The sequence below is a fragment of the Aspergillus vadensis genome (genome assembly GCF_003184925.1).
Source record: "Aspergillus vadensis CBS 113365 unplaced genomic scaffold BO88scaffold_2, whole genome shotgun sequence".
Lineage (NCBI taxonomy): Eukaryota > Fungi > Ascomycota > Eurotiomycetes > Eurotiales > Aspergillaceae > Aspergillus > Aspergillus vadensis.
Window position 1 is genome coordinate 644,087 of NW_020292040.1, and position 18,523 is coordinate 662,609.

The 18,523-nt window shown below is 48.5% G+C and overlaps 5 protein-coding genes across 5 annotated transcripts; 3 read left to right on the forward strand and 2 right to left on the reverse strand.

Annotated features, from left to right (window-relative positions):
- Nucleotides 1-87: 87 nt before the first annotated feature.
- On the reverse strand, nucleotides 88-1,143 carry BO88DRAFT_421801 (uncharacterized protein; the record flags this gene model as incomplete). Its single annotated transcript, XM_025708543.1, has 2 exons — nucleotides 88-1,072; nucleotides 1,130-1,143. The coding sequence occupies 2 exons, from the start codon at nucleotides 1,141-1,143 to the stop codon at nucleotides 88-90; spliced, it is 999 nt and encodes a 332-aa protein (XP_025567205.1).
- Nucleotides 1,144-2,482: 1,339 nt separating this feature from the next.
- Nucleotides 2,483-4,773, forward strand: BO88DRAFT_94299 (glycoside hydrolase family 47 protein). Its single transcript, XM_025713282.1, has 4 exons — nucleotides 2,483-3,382; nucleotides 3,480-4,217; nucleotides 4,274-4,531; nucleotides 4,595-4,773. Exons 1-4 carry the CDS (start codon nucleotides 2,688-2,690, stop codon nucleotides 4,641-4,643), a joined length of 1,740 nt encoding a protein of 579 aa, XP_025567206.1. The 5' UTR covers nucleotides 2,483-2,687; the 3' UTR covers nucleotides 4,644-4,773.
- Nucleotides 4,774-4,792: 19 nt separating this feature from the next.
- BO88DRAFT_431849 (uncharacterized protein) lies at nucleotides 4,793-6,815 on the reverse strand. Its single transcript, XM_025709319.1, has 5 exons — nucleotides 6,187-6,815; nucleotides 6,024-6,128; nucleotides 5,737-5,961; nucleotides 5,509-5,651; nucleotides 4,793-5,465 (listed from the first exon to the last, which is right to left on the reverse strand). Exons 1-5 carry the CDS (start codon nucleotides 6,382-6,384, stop codon nucleotides 4,904-4,906), a joined length of 1,233 nt encoding a protein of 410 aa, XP_025567207.1. The 5' UTR covers nucleotides 6,385-6,815; the 3' UTR covers nucleotides 4,793-4,903.
- A 1,063-nt stretch (nucleotides 6,816-7,878) lies between these two features.
- On the forward strand, nucleotides 7,879-9,808 carry BO88DRAFT_449294 (putative GABA permease; the record flags this gene model as incomplete). The annotated part of the gene is made up of 7 exons (XM_025710483.1): nucleotides 7,879-8,034; nucleotides 8,085-8,155; nucleotides 8,204-8,317; nucleotides 8,395-8,477; nucleotides 8,528-8,929; nucleotides 8,977-9,302; nucleotides 9,359-9,808. The coding sequence occupies 7 exons, from the start codon at nucleotides 7,879-7,881 to the stop codon at nucleotides 9,806-9,808; spliced, it is 1,602 nt and encodes a 533-aa protein (XP_025567208.1).
- Nucleotides 9,809-13,299: 3,491 nt separating this feature from the next.
- On the forward strand, nucleotides 13,300-15,371 carry BO88DRAFT_449295 (FAD binding domain protein; the record flags this gene model as incomplete). The annotated part of the gene is made up of 3 exons (XM_025710484.1): nucleotides 13,300-13,315; nucleotides 13,383-15,307; nucleotides 15,360-15,371. The coding sequence occupies 3 exons, from the start codon at nucleotides 13,300-13,302 to the stop codon at nucleotides 15,369-15,371; spliced, it is 1,953 nt and encodes a 650-aa protein (XP_025567209.1).
- Between the last annotated feature and the right edge of the window lie 3,152 nt (nucleotides 15,372-18,523).

Below are 18,523 nucleotides of genomic sequence, written 5' to 3' on the forward strand. Positions count from 1 at the left end.
CAGCTTGATGACCATATGTCTTCTTAAATAAGCAATCTCCCAAGACAATTCAGATTAGATCCATCTCAATATCAAGGCCTGGTATTTTTACCGATTAAACCTAAAGATTTCCATGAACTGCCTCGCCACATCCACACCCGCATCCGGATCCGGATCCTCATCCGCTTGCTGTAGGTTTGCCTCGTCAGAAACAGTATGTCTGCCCTTCTGCTTCAACCTCCTCAACCGATCCTTAGCTTCCTTCCCCACATCCGGCAATAAGATAGCTTCCCTGGCCCCCTCAATGCCCAATTTCGCCCAGAATTCCCGGATCAACGCCGCACTCGCCGCATACTCGTCATCAATATCCGTATCTTCAATAGCATCCGGGAACGCCATATCAACTCCGGAGTCGTCATCGTCAGCTAATTGCCCGTCGCTCGGATTCCGTGGTGCTGAAATCGAATCGACTATACAGGGACCCCGCCATTCGATTTCAACAACTGTTCCGCGCACCCTTGCTGCTGGCTGAGTCTGTCGCACATCACCCACTCGAACCCGGAAGTCACCCACATCGTAGACCACGCCGCCTGGTACGGTGACCGTGTGTCGATGGCACCAGAAAGGCTGGCAAGCGTAGCCGAAGTGCTGGAAAAGCGCATTACAGGATGGAAGCGGCACGGTGGTCATGACCATTGGTCCTCCTGACGGTGCAGCGGCATTAGATGGGGTGGAAGGAGTGGGCGCTGTTGCGCCTGGAGCTCCACTTTGAGGAGCAGTGTTGGTGGGTGAGCCTGCTGGTGTGGGATTAACACTGGTTGCCGTGTGGTGAGTGGTTTTTTCTAGTGCTTCAGAGGTGTAGATGAAGCCGTGATTGGAGTGAAAAGACAGTGATAGGAATTGCATATAGCGCGGTTGCACTTGGCGCTGAGATGCTGAGGCTGGAACACATGATGGCGTATCACGCATTAGCCTGTGTTCGAGGAACCAACGGCCTACTAATGTTGGTTCGTCTGCTAGGGCTGTGTGTAGGCGCTCTGTGATTGTGGCTAGCCCTGTGGATGCATTTGGATTGGAGGGGATGAAGTAGACTCTGGATGGTTGTAAATCAACAAGATATGAGGATAGGTGATAATTGGTGAGCGCTTACCCTGTGATAGGCATTTTGTAGTATTTGAAACACCCTTAATAGATGTTGTATCTCTATGGATGGTTTCTTCTTGTCCTTGAGTAGTGCGTCTACGAAGTGATTCACGTGCCAAGGACACAAGAGGGGTATCTTCTTGAAAGCAAGGCAAGAAAGAAGTGCAGTAGATATGTGTAAGAGTCAATGACAATAATAGTATGGGCTCAATTGATAGCGAGTCTGGTAGTAAGCAGGCAGCACAGGTAACTCATTTAATACGCGATTCGTCTATGTCTAATCATACATTAGTATATTAAGCATTGGATGGGTCCGTGCTATTGGTGGAGATTATCTAGACATACCAAGAAGAATGCAATAGCAGTTTATGTTGCTTTGAGTAGTATATCACCCACAGCTCTAGTAGGACTGATTGGACTGTCCGTGGCTTTTTCGGGCATGTGACCCGTCATGACTTGGAGACAGTGTTGACTGCCTTGGGGTTCAGGCCACAAATATGCAAACCGGTCAAACACCGCCCCCAAGCAACAACTTTGACCCCAACTGGCATTAACTCCCACTCCGACCTCCGACTCTCATTTCCTCCATTGTCTGTGGCTGTTCACTGGCCCACCTCCACTTCGAGTACCAACAGTAATCAATTCCTGGGCCGTCTGGGTCCTCGGGGCTCCACTCTCGCATTTTATCCCCGACTCTGTCTCTGATTGAGCCACAGCGACGTCCTGAGATCCGTCTAGACTTTGTCTGGAGTATCCAGGGGAACGCACTTCCACTTTCTGTTCTCTACACAGTACGCGCGTATGTCTCTCCTTGCCAAGACGCGGGACAAATACTCCGGACAATGAGGCTGAGACCACAAAGGGGTCTTAGTTTTGGAGCAGTCGACGTCAAGTGGTCAAGAATAGAATATCGCACCCACTCCAGGTGGACTTAACACTCCCTATTCTGCGATCCTTGAGACCGGCCAGGGTCCAAGGGACCACAAGCTTACGCAATGAGCAGATCCTTTTGCCATATTGCTTGTTTACGCTCCGCTCGACTATTACTTATTTTGGTAAGTGTCGTTGCCAATGAACCTTTTCAGCCATTCACCCTCTCCTCTTTGCGATCAACATGCCACCCATGGCTAGGCGCTTGTAAGATGGAGCAGTAAACGCTCGGATGCAACATACCTCCACCGCAGCGCCAATGCTTATTTGCTCGCGACAATTGGGATAGAAAGACCGGACCAGGGGCGATCCTTAACAACAGGGTATATACGGTGCCCATGCCTTGTCTAGTTTGTACCAGTGTGCTGCACTTGCAAAGAACCGTCGCCTTGGTCGGTGTCTTTGGTGTTCATTCCCAGAACCATCCCCTCTTTTTAATCTCGTCGGCGTTAGCTCGCTGGACCGATTACTGCTAAACCTGGCATTGAGCATGCTCACGCATCTCCGATGTTACCTCTCATCTGATTAATATAACCCATTGCTGTGATCTGCACAGCTGTCCTCTCCTTTTTGCTGTCTGCTTCTCGTTGATTTAGCGATTCTTTATCAAGTATTGTCTATAGTTTGCCGTAACCATGGCGCGACGGAGCTACCTCCTACCCACCATCATTCTCCTATGCATCACATACGCTCTTTTCTCGAGTCTACCGCCCAGTGCGAAGCCACATTACCACCATCATTTCAGAAATCCATACGACCCTCCCCCGCATAAAGAGGGTAGGATCCGTTGGCGGAAGCATGCCGAGCAGTACCCGATCTCCGATTATATCCCTCTTCCTCCGACTGCGCCATCCACTATTCCACAAATTCAGTACAAGTTCTCTAAGGAGTCGTGGTTTGCACGATGGGGACGGGTGAAAAGGCAACGTGCGGTCAAGAAAGCATTCCAGCACGCGTGGAAAGGGTACAGGAACAATGCCTGGCTGGAAGACGAGCTCTCTCCCCTCACTGGTGGCCACCGGGAGACCTTTGCGGGTTGGGCAGCTACTTTGGTGGATTCCCTAGATACTCTCGTTATTATGGGACTCACTGAGGAGTTTGAGGAGGCCGTGAAAGCGCTTGAGTACATCGACTTCACTACCACCAGCGCCATTCAGATCAATGTCTTCGAGACCAACATTCGGTACTTGGGCGGGCTTCTTGGTGCCTATGACTTGACCCAGGGTAAATATCCGATTCTCCTGAAGAAGGCTGTGGAAATTGCGGACATGATTTATGGATCGTTTGACACTCGTAACCGAATGCCGCAATCGAGGTGGGAATGGACCAGGTAAGACACCCAGCAGATGCCTCGGTTGCCAAGCGATTCCTAGGTGTCGCTAGGGTACCATTATGACTCAGGTTGGGCCATGTTGACTGGGATCTAGATCTGCAGATGGCCTGAGCATCGAGCCGGGCCGAAACACCATACTTGCTGAACTCGGGTCATTGAACCTAGAATTCACGCGACTCTCTCAGCTAACAAAGGACCCCAAATACTTTGATGCTATCCAAAGGATAACGGATTTTCTCGAGGATACTCAGGAGACAACCGATGTACCTGGGATGTGGCCCATGATGGTCAATGCTAAGGACTTGGAATTCGCTGACCCCCGATTCACCATCGGAGGAATGGCTGACTCGACATATGAGTACCTCCCGAAAGAGCATATGCTTCTGGGAGGGCAGACCAGTCAGTACCGTAGAATGTACAACTCCTTCATGAAGGCGTTGAAGAGCCGCCTGCTTTTCCGCCCGATGACCGAAGACGGCCGCGATATCCTCTTTGCTGGGAACCTCCGCGTTACTGGATCTTCCAGCCGGAATAACCTAGAGCCCCAGTGGGAGCATCTCAAGTGCTACCTCGGAGGTACCGTCGGCATAGGGTCTAAGGTGTTCGACCGACCCGAAGATTTGGCTGTCGCGCGGAAGCTGGTCGATGGGTGCATTTGGGCCTATGATATTATGCCGACTGGAATCATGCCAGAGATCTTGCATCTTACTGTGTGTAAGGACGATGAAAATTGCCAGCTGCCTCAAAGCTCTCAGCCCACCAGCACCTCCAAGGATGGCAAGAAGTTGCCGCCAGGCGTGGCCGATATTCCTGACCCCAAGTATCTACTGCGGTATGTTCGTTCGCTTCATTTGTGACACTTGTGTTCTCCATCTAATACCATCTTAGACCCGAAGCTATCGAGTCGGTTTTTATCATGTACCGTATAACGGGGGACCGGTCTCTGCAGGATGCTGCGTGGAGGATGTTCCAAAATATTGACAAGATGACGCGGACCTCGTTTGGACACGCAGCCATTTCCGATGTACGGGACCCCGAGTCGCCGCAGATGGACTACATGGAGAGTTTCTGGCTGGCGGAGACTCTAAAGTATTTTTACCTCATATTTTCCGAGCCGGACCTCGTGAACCTAGACGAATATGTGCTGTAAGTCTTACCCAACTCGTTTTCCCGATACTTTACGCGGACAGTTCACTAAACATTGAGCAGGAACACGGAAGCACACCCTTTCAAGCGTCCAACTGCTTCAAGTACATAATGCAGTTGTGTTTTCTTTTTGTGATAAGCATGCATGGCGAACGGGCGTCGCCATCAGTGATTGACCTTAGACACCAGATGGTCTCTATACATATGAAAAACCATCTGATAAGTAAATAGTCTATGAAGGCGTCATTGGTATTTCCTATGGAGTTATTCATTCATTAGAGCGCCAATCATATAGAGGCGCTATACTATACAATATATACATTTGCAAACACGGAACTACTTCATCACCAATAGGATAGTAGTAGCCCAGCACTACCTCCAACCAGCACCAGACATGCACAAATCAGAATGCCTATCATACTCAATCGTATACTCCACATCCTTCCGGATCATCATCTTCCCACTCCCACCATCACTTCCAACACTGCGCTGCCCATCCATCTCAACAAGCTCAATATCAGGTTCAGCCACAGGACCTGCCTGATGCCCACCATCCAATCTCCTCGATACCCTCCACGACCGCCTCTCCTCATGATTCAAATAAGTCTGTCTTCCAGACCCCGCTTTGGACGAATCGACCTTCCACGACAGCGACACTCCACTCGTACTCTCGAGATTCGAGTCACCCGCTGTCCCGTAATTGGTGCTCACTGCCGCCATGAACGGCCGTAGACAGAAGATACTGCACGCCACGAGAGCGTAGTTGAGTTCAACCTGGGCCCAGATGATGGGTGTGACGACGGCTAGTGTGGGATCCGGGGAGTGGACAAGGAGGAGGATGGTGTAGATGTGGAAGACGGAGAAGATTATCAGGCTTGGTTTTGAAGTCATAGGTGTCAGTATTGATCTGCGCCATTCGCTTTTTGCGCTGGGACTGAGTGAAAGGTAGGTAGCTAGGAAGGAAGGATAGTACTCACGGAAGCCGAAACATAAACGCAAATCCGATAGTCAGCTTGCGCTTGAGGGGCATGAATAGTCCCCAGAGTAGGAACACGGCTAGTCCGAAGATGATAAGCTCAGTCGCTATGTCTAGTGCGACAATGAATTGCCAGCGTTTGGACTTGAGAGCAGATTGTTAGTAATATCCCTCAGTTGATTGTCTACTATGTATGAGTTGTCTGCAGGAGATGCTAGGAGGAGTGTACCAGATTCACACATTGTCCTCCGGAACCTTTCCAGGGACGATTCAATTCGCAGTTCACCGCGATGATGAGAACGGCCGGTATGACCCATGCTGTGCATAGAGCGAGAGTGGCTATGGAGGCTCGGTTATGCCATTTCTGGGGCGTGAGACGGAGGTAGATGCCGCAGACGCAGCATTTGGAGATATAGACGGTAATTAGGTAGAGAATGTCGCTGACTGTGATGAGCTAATAATTGTTAGGAGGGAATTAGTATGTCTTGTAGAAGGATGATGAGGTAGTAGACGCACTGTTTGGATTTTATCCACCTGATCCTGTTCCAGAAGGTGGATTGATGTCCCGAAACCATGTGACACGGCATTGAAGAGGAGTGCTGCTTGCACGGTTGCTACTATCTATATTTCAACAATCCTCGTTAACACAGGTATTCAAGATCCAGATCAATTGACTTACCGTCGCTCCAAGGAGAAGATAATCATCGAATGCAAACGGCGGATGGAGAGCAATTCGCACATACAATCTGATAAAGAAGCTGACGAGAGATACGACCAAACCCAAAGCTCCAGTGATGATAATCCAAGCTCCATGATGCAAATCATCTACCACTTGAAAAGGGGGAGATTGTCCCGGCGGGACATACGGGCCGCTCATGCTATGGCTGAGGCAGGATGTGTTGATTGCCTCTCGGATCCTGTGAACAGATAAACGAAAGCAAAGACCATCCTCTACGAAAAGCTTCGACCAGGATGGTGGAGATATGCTCTTATACAATGTGGTATTGTTGCCATTTTGCTTTTCCAGGATGCGCTCTCATCGTGGCTGGTTGGCTGATTTTTTCTGTGACTGAGTTAGAACCCACGCATGCGATGCAAGATACATGATGCACGTCGAGCGATATGCCTTTTCCTGGGCACACGGACCACATGCCAGGATGACGGTGTCGGGGGGAAAGTAAATTCTCCATGGTTAGCCAGTTAAGAGGCGTAATATGGGAGAGATCAGCATGTCCGTTGCCTCGTTCTGGATTGTCAGAGGATAGGTAAAGTGCGTGAATATTCCTACAACTAATCATCGAGGGGCTAACTTTCTGTTTGAGGTAAAACATTAATTGGGAGCTCTGTGAAGACCAGAACCTCTGTGCCGATCTAGACCGCTAGATCAAGCGCTGTCAAGGGGCTGCATATCAGCCCACGTTCAACATGACGATCTGTCAGGTGGTACAGATGGGGTTCTGACGCAGCCTGTGGCTATGCCAAAGCAAAAAGCATCTTGTCCTACAATGGTATGTCTCCAACAAGGCTCGGGTGTTTCTAGCCTGCAGATTGGTTCCAGCTCTTTGGGCTACAAGGGTACCGCCGTGAAAAATACCCCGAGATCGTGTGGGTGATCAATCATAGTTGATGGCCGGTGTCTCAATCCCTTTCTTTTCACTCTATCCTTGCTTGATCCCGATGAATCCAACACTGCGCTCGACAACTTTACAGAGGCATTACTATTTACGGTAGGCGACAAAGCAAATGCAGTGGTAATGAGGATCAATATCGAGATCGACGTTTATATTGTTCGCTTAAAGCCACAGACCCGTGCAATTTATGGTGATGAGCACATGCTCGTGAATCGAACGTGGGAGGTTGCCTTCTCTCCCCGCGGAGACTGGCTGCCTTCCCGTCTGTCCTACCCCTTACTTGGGTTTGAAACTGGGAATCCTCATCCCGACAGCCAGGATATTGATAAAGCCACCATAAATATCTCGAGCTAGAAGTTCTAGGGCTTTTCAGTATTGTTTGAAAGGTCTCAGACTTGAGTCAAGGCATCAATGTCTTGGATATATCCGTCATTGTGCCCAACTGCGAGCTCGTATAGGGATCCCGAGAATCACACAAGAAAAAGCAAGCATACTTGATCTGCGCTACGAAGCCACCAATACGCACATACGATTCCAGGATATGTTTCAGAATTGCCTTTATCTAGCATGTCGTGTCCGGCTGAAGATTGTGACCCAGCGCCACAAGAATGCGTTGACACGGATTAATTGATACCCATCTGCCTGCCGTCCTAGAGAGAATAACGGCCATTGTCAGTGCCTGTAATCTCGCAGTGCCTGGTACAACTGAGATCATACACCCTTGGTCATTAGTCTTCATCATGGCTCTCGATAGTGGCAACATTGAAGGGCGAATATATATGGAAGGTTCTCAAAATGTTGAGAAAGCACCCAAGGGCCTTGTGGCCCCTAAGTACATGGGTACTATAAGAGACCAGCGCGACATGAGTGCACTGGGCCGTGTCCAGGTCTTAAGGGTAGGATGCTATTTTTCATGCTATAGCTGCCTGATGCTGATGCAAGACAGCGAAATTTCAGATTCATCTCAATTCTTGGATTCGGCTGTACATTGATCTCCACATGGGAGGTCATCTTAACGTGAGTACTGCTACAGAAGCTATAGTCCATCGATTAATCTATGTGCAGGTTATTGACCAGTGGTCTGACAGATGGAGGGACCGCTGGGCTTATATGGGGCTTCATCATCGTCACAGCCGGCTTCGCGCTTGTCTTTGCCAGCATAGCTGAGATGGCATCTATGTAAGTTTTGAACCCCTTAACTATTTTTTGCTCGGAAGGGAGTCGAACCTTTTCTAAAAAAAAAAAAAAAATCAAAGGTCACCAACATCAGGTGGTCAATATCATTGGGTATCAGAATTCGCTCCTCGCAGGGGGCAGAAGTTTTTGAGCTATATAACTGGTATGTCGAGCATATGCGCTCTTCCAGCTCAAGACTGACAAAGACACCAGGATGGCTGTGTGCGACAGGTTGGCAATGTGCCATTGTAGCCATTGCATATCTGGCAGGTACAATAATACAAGGATTGATAGTGCTAAATCATCCGGATTATGAATTCGAACGGTGGCATGGTACTCTGCTTGTTATAGCTATCACGGCATTTTCGATCTTATTCAACACATTTCTAGCCAAGAATCTCCCTATGGTTGAGGGACTGATACTCATCATTCATGTTGTGGGTCTATTTGCTATCATTATCCCACTTTGGGTACTTGCTCCTCGAAATAGCGCCAAGGCTGTCTTCACCGAATTCTACGATGGAGGCGGATGGGGAAGTCCTGGCACCGCTACTCTTGTCGGCTTGTCTACTACTATCACTTCCATGATTGGATACGATTGCTCTGTTCATATGTGTATGTGCCTCTTCCTTATCGAAAGCCTTATTCTAATACAAGGATAGCGGAAGAGATTAAGGACGCATCAGAAACACTTCCGAAGGCTATGATGTCTGCAGTGGGTGTTAATGGCATTCTTGGATTCATTATGATTGTTACCCTATGCTTTACTTTAGGAGATGTCAACAACATCTTGCAGAGCCCAACTGGGTTTCCATTCATCCAGATATTCTACAACACTACCCGCAGCTACGCGGCAGCAAACACTATGGCAGCTATACTAGTGATCACGCTGACCGCCAGCACGATCACCGAAGTAGCCACAGCATCCCGCCAACTGTGGTCATTTGCGCGAGACCAAGGACTCCCATTCTCGTCTTTCTTTGCATATGTAAGTACTATTATACAACAGCTACCAGCTCTAGTCACCAACATACCAGTTTGCAGGTCACTCCCGGCTGGAATATACCTCTGAACTCTGTCCTCGTCTCACTAGTCGTTACTGCGCTCTTAAGCCTCATAAACATCGGGTCCAACCTAGCTCTGAACGCTGTCATCTCATTAACAATAACATCGCTCATGTCAGCCTACATCCTGTCCATCGGGTGTGTTCTGCTGAAGCGACTGCGCGGGGAAAAGCTCCCACCGCGCCGATGGTCGCTCGGCCGGTTCGGAATGGGCATCAATATTGCTAGTCTCGCGTTTCTATTTCCGATATTTGTCTTTTCGTTCTTTCCACTTACCAAGTCTGTCGACGCGCATAGTATGAACTGGAGTGTCGTTATGTATCTGGCAATGGTTGGGTTTGCATCGGTATATTATTTCTTCTGGGGGAGATACCAGTTCATTGCACCGGTGGCCTTGGTGAAACGGGACATTGATCTGGATGATATGTGATGGATGAGTGCGGTGTACAGCAGTACGCTTGTTTTGTATATGATACAGCCTAACAACAAACCATCTGTACATGCGTCCAACGTAAGAACCTTATATCAAAGCTACAAAGGGTTCACCATTCATCTAAAGGAACACGAGTACAAAATGCGTTCGTTCCAAACGCAAAGAAAAAGTCGCAGCCATCTAATGAATATCACTTCCCACCATACACCCACACAAACAACAACACACTAAAACCAACTATTACTAGACATCAAAACGGACCAGAAAGCGGCCCCGTCCAGGGCAAACCCCGGCGATTGGGTATCCAACTCACCCGCGGAAATGCTTACACTGCATGACCAATGCACAACAACTAGTAATTACTACCTCCGCGCAAGAAAGGACACACACAATCATAGATCAACCGGAGCTATCTAGTCCACGGAACAACATACCAATACTTACATCATCAGACAGGGATATTCAGCCTTGAAACGCGGCCGGTCATTCTCTGTCGGGCACATCGGGACGGAATGAATACCTGATCGGTCATCACCCCTGCCGTGTGTCAGAGAGTGCGAGAGTGTGTGCAACCGTGCGCGCGCGACATCATAACCTCTACAGAAATGGGACGGATTAGAAGCTTACGGAAGGCCCAGGAGTGGCATTGGCACCTTGTAATCATAACAGAAGGTGTAGTAGATCTACAAAAAGGACCCATACTTGAGAATTAGGGCATACCAAACAAGATAGACAGCGAGAACAACACAAAAAGTACGGAGACACAACGTACTTACTAACCCACACCAACCCATAACAGTAGTAGAGACCGTCGCATCAAAGGAACCCACCCACACACCCGATTTAGTCACTAGTCAATAAATAACTTACTAGCTAACTAGTTAGTTAGTTCTATCTGGTGGATAGCGTCTTCTCGTCCAGCCCCAGAGCCTTGGGTTCTAGTCTAGCTCGATCAGATAAGCCCCCCTCCCCGCTGGGTATGTGTGCCGAAGGGGGTTGGTTGGTTGGTTGGTTGGATTGGGTGGGTGATCCTGATTGCGTAACGCGAACCCAGGCAGGCCCAGACCAAGAGTGTCTGTCTGTCTGTCTGTCTGAAATCTCGGCTGACTTATCCGACCAGAGGGAGAACGCAATATTCAGCTTATATCTGCTGCTACATCGGACACTCCGACGATAGCATATTCTGTGTGTGGCCACCCCCTTACAGGAGAAAGAGCGAGAGGCACTGATTGATTGAATGAATCAATGCACGGGGCCACTCGAAACTCCGTAATTCCGGAGTCCGCTGCATCAAAATCTGATCATAGTCATACAGCTAGCCTCTTCTTCTTCCTCCCCTGATCTTCATTCTTCCCCAGCCCGCTATGGAGAACGACGGGTCATGTCAAGTTCCAGAACGTTTTGGTGTGGTGCTAGTTATGTTCTGGAAAGTGAGGAGGAGCTATTGAATTTAGCGCTACTGATGATGGTGTTATTATTGAAAATTATGAGCAGCTTTCGCTGGGAAAAAGGGCATTGTACTCCGGCGGAAAGAAGGTTCCCCTTCATTTTAATACATTACTCAAGGAGGTAAAATTCATATCTGATTGATTGATTTGATTGATATGGTGAACGCGTCGGCCGATGTCGGAATGCGCCCCACTCGGAGGCCCGGGTGACCTGTCACATGCGGTTACACGGTTTCCGGTGAACGGATTGCTTTCTTGTCATAATGTGTACGGTGTGGACTGGTCGAGGGTTGAGCGGTACACATTTTTGGTTGCGCGTATGTTGAGAACAAAAGGCACCATTAGACTTTTACTCGTAAAGGGTTGGGGTTACTATCATGGTGAATGGGAAGGAAGGGAAGGAGAGCTATCAACCGAGGTGGGATGACACACGGATGACCGGACACAGAACGCGACAAAGTTATCTGATCCGTATCCAGACTAGCCACCGATCACGTGAACGGTCAGCGGTATGTGCAACCCGGGAAGGTTGTTGTTCCCTCATTCTGAGAGAATACGGGGAAAGCTATGGGAACGGTTTCGGAGTGAGATTTCGATGTAGTGATCCATGATTGTTCAATAATATTGAATAGCTTGACAGAATTAGGGAGAAAATAACTAGACAAGTTGGCTTAACCGAGGACCGATCCTTGCCTTGAAGGTGGGTGAGACCGGATCAGATTAGATCGGTAACGTAACTCGGCTGTTGCAATGTTACGTACCGGTACGAGAGGCATTGGGAGATTGCCGCTGTCAGGCCACTTGCAATGGCCGGATGAACGATCTAAATGCGGTCGTGGCAAGTGATCACAGGCAATTCTGGGGGTGGGGAAAGCAATGGCTGATTAGCTAGGGAGATGGTAAATATCTCACGCAAGCTTGATATCATATCCAACCCGGGATAAGGAATCCATCCAGCTAGGCTGGCAGGGCAGTCCATTCATTTGTCTCCAATTACTACCAGGTCGAGTAAACTGTCCCGCTAGCTGCAGATCGGGCTGCCAACTCGACTGTTTCCCCGCGGGGGTCTCAACCCTGAGATGGTCTGATTGGTGAGATAAGTTTGTAGTCACCGGAGGACATGGAAGACCTTATCAGAAGAAGACCAAAAGATGTGTCAAAAAATTCCAGGTTCAACCCCTTCTTTGAGGGTACAAAAGGCAAATTGCCTTGCGTGGGATAAACGCTTCCGTCGGTCATGGACAAGACGGGTAAAGTAAGTTACAGACAGACGGTAATGACGGGAGGTTCACCGACGGGGGGCGCGAGTGGCAAGTCCGACCGTGGATTTCGTACCAGTTATTCATGATTGAATAATGATTGTGTGCGACAAAACAAGTCCGTCTTCTCTTCTTCATGGCTCTTTTTTTCCCTTTATTCCCCTCCAGCCCGGCCACTTATCTGATTCTTTTTTCGCACGTGCTTGAAATCCAGCTCATCCCCCAGCAGTCTTGACTGGAGTTACAGCTAAAATCCAACAGACCTGCCCTCGTCTAAAAAAGACTTATCTCTTGCTCTCACGCCCACCCGGTCGGACTACCGGAATCCTCCGTACGCCAAAAGGACGCCAACAGGCGAAAGGATCCCGACTAAGTAGCGACTAAATCGCCCACCATCTGATGTGCATCGTCGTCTAGTCTATCGGAACCGTTATCCCGGTGCCGTCTGCCCCAGGCGAACTGCTTCCCGTCTAATTTGATTCCACCCCCATTCTTCGACCATTCATCATCATCCTCACCCACTGCTGACCTGTTCTCTCCGATTGCTGCTGGTCTGATTCGGGTCTCCATCACGGTTGCGGTGTCCACTAGCTGACCCGATCCACTGGCCTTCTTTTCCAATCCCCTTTTTGTGGCTCTTCTTTTCTACATTTGACCAGCCATTATCTTGCGATTGCGTGGTCTTCGACTTTTGTCTTCTATCCTCTCTTCCTCTTCGCCAATTCCTCTGGGTTGGCGACTTATCACCAATTGTCGCATCGTCCGCTGTCATAGAACCGCAATGGGTATGGTTAACAGTCTCTCTTTCACGCGTGTTACTCCATTGATGTCCTTGACAATTGCTGATATCAATTCTTTGAACAGTTCACGCCGTACTTCCTCCACCGCCGCCGTCGAGGCCTGTGACGTCGCGGACGTCACTTGTTCCTAATGTGGAGCATGCGATCGTTCCCCGGTCGTCTACCTCCCACCCCGACAATCCGGTTCCAGAGGAGCCTCGTGGCGTTCGATCGCTCTCGATAACCGATGTGAACTTCAGTGTTTCCACTCCATCATCGCCAGAGACAGATACTACCGGTTCAGGGACAAGCTCGGGTGTCCAGACCCCTGCCACTGAACTTCAATCCGAAGCTGAAGATTCCACCCGCGATGGCCCCGAAAAGCAACGACGAGCATCCACCGTTCTCATTTCTCAGAACTCTGATGATATGAGACGTATTCTGGAGAATGTGGGATCTAGCGGTACACAGAAGCTTCAGCCACTTTGCTGCGGTGGTGGATGCTGTCGCAGCAAGCCCTTGGTAAACTTCACTCCTCCACTGGCTGGAGTGAAGGCCATTACACCCCCGGATAACAAGGCCTACCAATGCCTGAAGCTCAATGTCGATTATCTCACCTTGGACAGCGAGCTGAGCAACGTTGCCCCTTTGCCCGAGAAGACTGTCTCCTTTTCATCTGTCCCAGGCTACGCAGTAGATGTGCAGCTGGGACCGGCAGACCATCCTCCTTCTTTCGTCCAGCCTCACCCACCGTACAATGTCTACCGGGCGCCCTTGTACCATGCGCGCGAGTTGACAGGGTCAGGTGCGGAGAAGAGGACGTATCACTTTGACATTGACGTCACCGACTACCCTGCAGAGAGTGGAAACGTCGATTTCATTGTGGGCGGCGCCATTGGCGTGTGCCCTAAGAACAAGGAAGAGGAGGTTGATGACATCTTTGACCAGCTTGGTGTTCCCAAGTTTCTCCGTGATAAGAAGATTGTCGTGCGCACCGAGAAAGGCCGCTGGCCCACCATCTGGGGTGACGACCAGCCCCGGGAATTGATCACCACCCGGCGGGAACTGCTGAGCTGGTGCTCCGATATCCAGAGTTATGCTCCCAACAAGGCTCTATTCCGCCTACTCGGTGAATATGCCAGCGATCCTAACGAAAAGAAGATCCTCCTGTTCCTTTCCTCTGCCCAGGGCCAAGGTGCTTTCTGTGACCTACGCACCAGCTCCCACGTCACCGTCTCCCAGTTGCTTCACGCATTCCCTTCCTCTCACCCTCCCTTGGATCACCTTCTCTCGGTCCTGAACACCCTCATGCCCCGCTTCTACTCCTTGTCCCAAGATCCGCTTCTATCGTGCAAGCAGAAGGGCTCCGTGACTCGGCGTGTGATCGAGGTTGCGGTAACCGTGGCCGAGTCTGAGGACTGGAAGGGAGGCCTCCGCACTGGAGTGGGATCTGGATACCTTGAGCGCGTTGCACGTCGATTGATTGACGCTGAGAAGAAGGGCATCGACCCGCAGACCCTTGACCTCCACGTACCCATGTTCCGAGGCCTGATGGCCAACCCTCTAGCCAAGCGCTTCGCATCGGATGGCCCCATGCTGCTTATCGGAGCGGGTGTCGGCATTGCTCCGTTCCGCGGTTTCGTGCAGCGACGTCTGCAGTCCGCCAATTGTGCGAACAAGGTCTGGGTGCTGCAGGGTGTTCGCGACTCTTTGCTGGACGAGCTCTACCGCGGCGAGTGGGGTGTCGAAGAAGAAAAGGTGCGAACAGTTGTCCAGAGCCGTCGCGGCGAGAGCAAGTACGTTCAAGAGGAGGTCCGGAACCAAGCTGATCTGGTCTGGTACGTGATCAATGCTTTGGACGGACGTGTCTTTGTCTGCGGTAGCGGAAAAGGCATGGGAGAGGGTGTTGAAGCCGCCCTGGTCGACGTAGCCATGGCCAAGGGCAACCTCAACATGGAAGAAGCGACGTTGTTCTGGGAGAACAAGAAGGAAGCTGGGCAGTACATTGCTGTAAGTGTGATCTGCTACTCCATTGTTAAACTGAAACTAACCCCCGAACCAGGAAACATGGTAAATACTATGAGCGATATACCGAAGCTAGCCAAATTGACTTTGGCTTTACTGCGCCATACTGTGCAGTCTAAACACAGTGACTTTGCATGAAAAGCTTACAACATACATGCTTTCTTGCATGTGTCATCTTTCATTTCCATTCGAATCTGTATGACATTGATCATCTTGCCGGGTATCTTGATTTTAATATTGCTTTAGCGGGAATTGGTTTTGCTTGTTTTGTTTCCGATATCTTTTGTTATTCTTGTATCTACGGTTGATCCGGGATTACCATCAAAGAACGGGTTGGGCATGATAGATTAGTACTTACCTGGTAGCGATACCTAATACATGGGTTGTGTACAAATGGCAGAAGTATGAGTAGAGGAATATAGGCAGCTTAGTGAGATGTCATTGCCATGTAATTGAATCGGCTTGGTGGCTTGACAATGGCCTTGGTGACGAATATATAAAATGTACTGGTCCAGTAACTGCCAGTCCATACCTGATGTACTCATCTTCTTATCTTATTATTACTAGTATTACTAAGAACTAGTTTCGCTTAAATGAAGCCAGAACTATGTTGGTCTGCCTCTACTTACTACCGGCACTATTTCTAGTACTAGTTTATAATCATAGATATATATGATGATATATATACATTAAACACCAATAATCACCTTAACCACAATCACCAGTACTCCTTCTAACTGCTGATACTATTAGTGATGGGATTCAACAATAGTAGGAATATATATATATATATGTGTGTGTGTGTGTGTGTGTGTGTGTGTGTGAGGATATTATGATTATTATCATTATCGTAAGTATTCTCGAAGTCGGTCAGAAGAAGTCAGATACTACCCTACCACACGCTAGCCATTTCTCTTATCCTAAATAGATACAGGAAGTACGTCTTCGTGTAGATTCCATATATATATATACACACACAAGAGTTATGGTTTTATATTTTATACTACTATATAACCTCAGATATTCTCATTACACTCAATACTATAGAGACAGCGAAGGGGAGAATAATAAATGAGGACCCTGCTTTATGATCATTCTAGAGATACATCACTAAATATATCCATACTTCTTTCTGGCATCGGGCATATATCTGATTCCCATTGTCAACTGTGGTTCTTATTTAGCAGTCACCGGGGATCGAATCCACTACACTTTGTACGAGCATCGAGTCGAGAAACGTCTCTCAAAAATGCCTTTTTATCTTTTCTTTTGTAGGAGTGTCATCCAGGGTGAGGTTTATATATCTATATAGGATATGTAGTCCATAATGATACTGTACCCCTCTCACCCTCTCTAATTCTCTCACACCAAAACCCTTCAATTACTCAACTCCAATAACTGGGACAACTAGACTAGTTCCTAGCACCCAGGAAAGTAAGTAAGGTTGATAATTATATGTCATTTACTGGTAGTATTGATGGAATTGTAAGTACTAGAGTCAAGTCGGTTAGTATACAATTCAAAAAGGAAAGAAAATGTGGGTAGTTTGGAACAGGTGGTATAAATCAGGAATTGGCCTTTTCCTGATTGATGATTGTGTTTCATCAGGGGAGTTTTTGATGGAGTGGTACTTATTTACTGTTGTCTATGTCTATTCATTGTCGATAGGTGAGAATGTTGGGTACGTGTGTGTGTGTGTGTGTGTGTGTGTGTGTGTGTGTGTGTGTGTGTGTGTGTGTGTGTGTTTGTGTGTGCGTCTTTGAAGAATGGGAATTAGATAAGACGGATGATGAGGAGGCAGAGGGATTATATTACTGGCTATGTTGATTGATTGAATTGTTGTTTAGGTCATTGGCTGTAGTCTGTAGACTCAGGTAGGAGTCTTGGTTACTGATGAGTAAGGGTTACCTTTGGCTATTATAGATGTTCGATTGTCCGCATCTGGGGAGGAGGCTCCAATATCACGTAGTATTCGATCTCCTAGTTATATAGTAGTAAGTTCAAAGTTTATGTATGTGTTCTATCTTTATTGGGTTACTAGTAAGTTTGGAATATTACTTAGTAGTTCAATTGAAAGTATCAAGTACTTAGTATTCATTACGCGGTAGTTTAGTGAGCCGTACATATATATGTAGTATGATCTATCTGCTAATATAGAGCCAAATCTCGTACGGGTAGAGTTAACGTTCTGTGAAGGGAGGAACGGGGAGGTATCTAGTGAACAATGTATCAAGGGATAAAGCCAGATCGGACAATAGACGCATTGTCACGCAGGGGGCTAATGTCAGATGACTGCTGGCATAGGATGGCAAGGCTTAATAGAGGGGTAGTAGTAAAGGTTGCACGGCGCATGAAACGGTAGGTAGAAGCTCGCCACTCAAATTGCGTAAGACCCCTGAAGGCACATATATGCAGGTTGGTTAGTGTGTGTGTGGAGACAGACAAGGGGCAATGGTTGGTGTGTATACAGAGTTGAACTATTATAGTTGTATAACTTCGAATTGGGCGGGTTGTCAGGACAGGAACCTCGCAGCCAATGTCGTATAGCCAGGCCTGTTTGTTTACCCCACCAGATGACTCGCAAAGGCAACTCTAAACCAAAGCATAAGCCCACTCGGTGTTACCTTTCCATCAGGGCACAAGCCTGGACCTGGTCTGGCCTGGCTGACTTAACCTATCCCGGACATATGGATCTGGTATGTTCAGCCCACCAATCAGACAGCGTCGGCTACTTCTTCCTGCCCATCAGAAGCCCCGGTGAATCAAAACACTCTTCAAGTTTCACTCACTCCCATCAGATGACACGAGCCAGGAGCCGTGACAGGGTGCTGTGGATAGGATCATCGCGCTATGAACATCCACCAGACGACAGCACGCCAGGCAGCAAGAATCCCGACATGGCACCCACGTCATGCTGGTGCGCCTCGCGACGAGACATGCATTTTGAGTTTCACGACAGTGTCAAATCTAATGCATATCACACCGGAAGAGGGCAAGGAAACGAGGGATGAATTCAACGGCGTAGATAGAGTTATGACCCTTGTTTCAAAATCGCTTCGGGCTGGAATGCGAAACGTTGGTGACGGATTCAAGCAGTGAAGCGGCTGGTGTCTAAATATAAACAGTCGGGTTGGAAAGTCGGATTGGCCCATCTGTTGGTGAGGAATATGGTGGCAGATTAAGGGACTATACAAGCATTGA

Bases quoted from the DNA above. Each gene is read 5' to 3' on its own strand.
- BO88DRAFT_94299 (XM_025713282.1), top strand. From the start codon at position 2,688: ATGGCGCGACGGAGCTACCTCCTACCCACCATCATTCTCCTATGCATC. The intron at 3,383-3,479 runs GTAAGACACCCA...ACTGGGATCTAG, and splicing joins TCGAGGTGGGAATGGACCAG to ATCTGCAGATGGCCTGAGCA. The intron at 4,218-4,273 runs GTATGTTCGTTC...ATACCATCTTAG, and splicing joins GACCCCAAGTATCTACTGCG to ACCCGAAGCTATCGAGTCGG.
- BO88DRAFT_431849 (XM_025709319.1), bottom strand. From the start codon at position 6,384: ATGAGCGGCCCGTATGTCCCGCCGGGACAATCTCCCCCTTTTCAAGTG. The intron at 6,129-6,186 runs GTAAGTCAATTG...GTTGAAATATAG, and splicing joins ATCTTCTCCTTGGAGCGACG to ATAGTAGCAACCGTGCAAGC. The intron at 5,652-5,736 runs GTACACTCCTCC...TCTGCTCTCAAG, and splicing joins GAGGACAATGTGTGAATCTG to TCCAAACGCTGGCAATTCAT.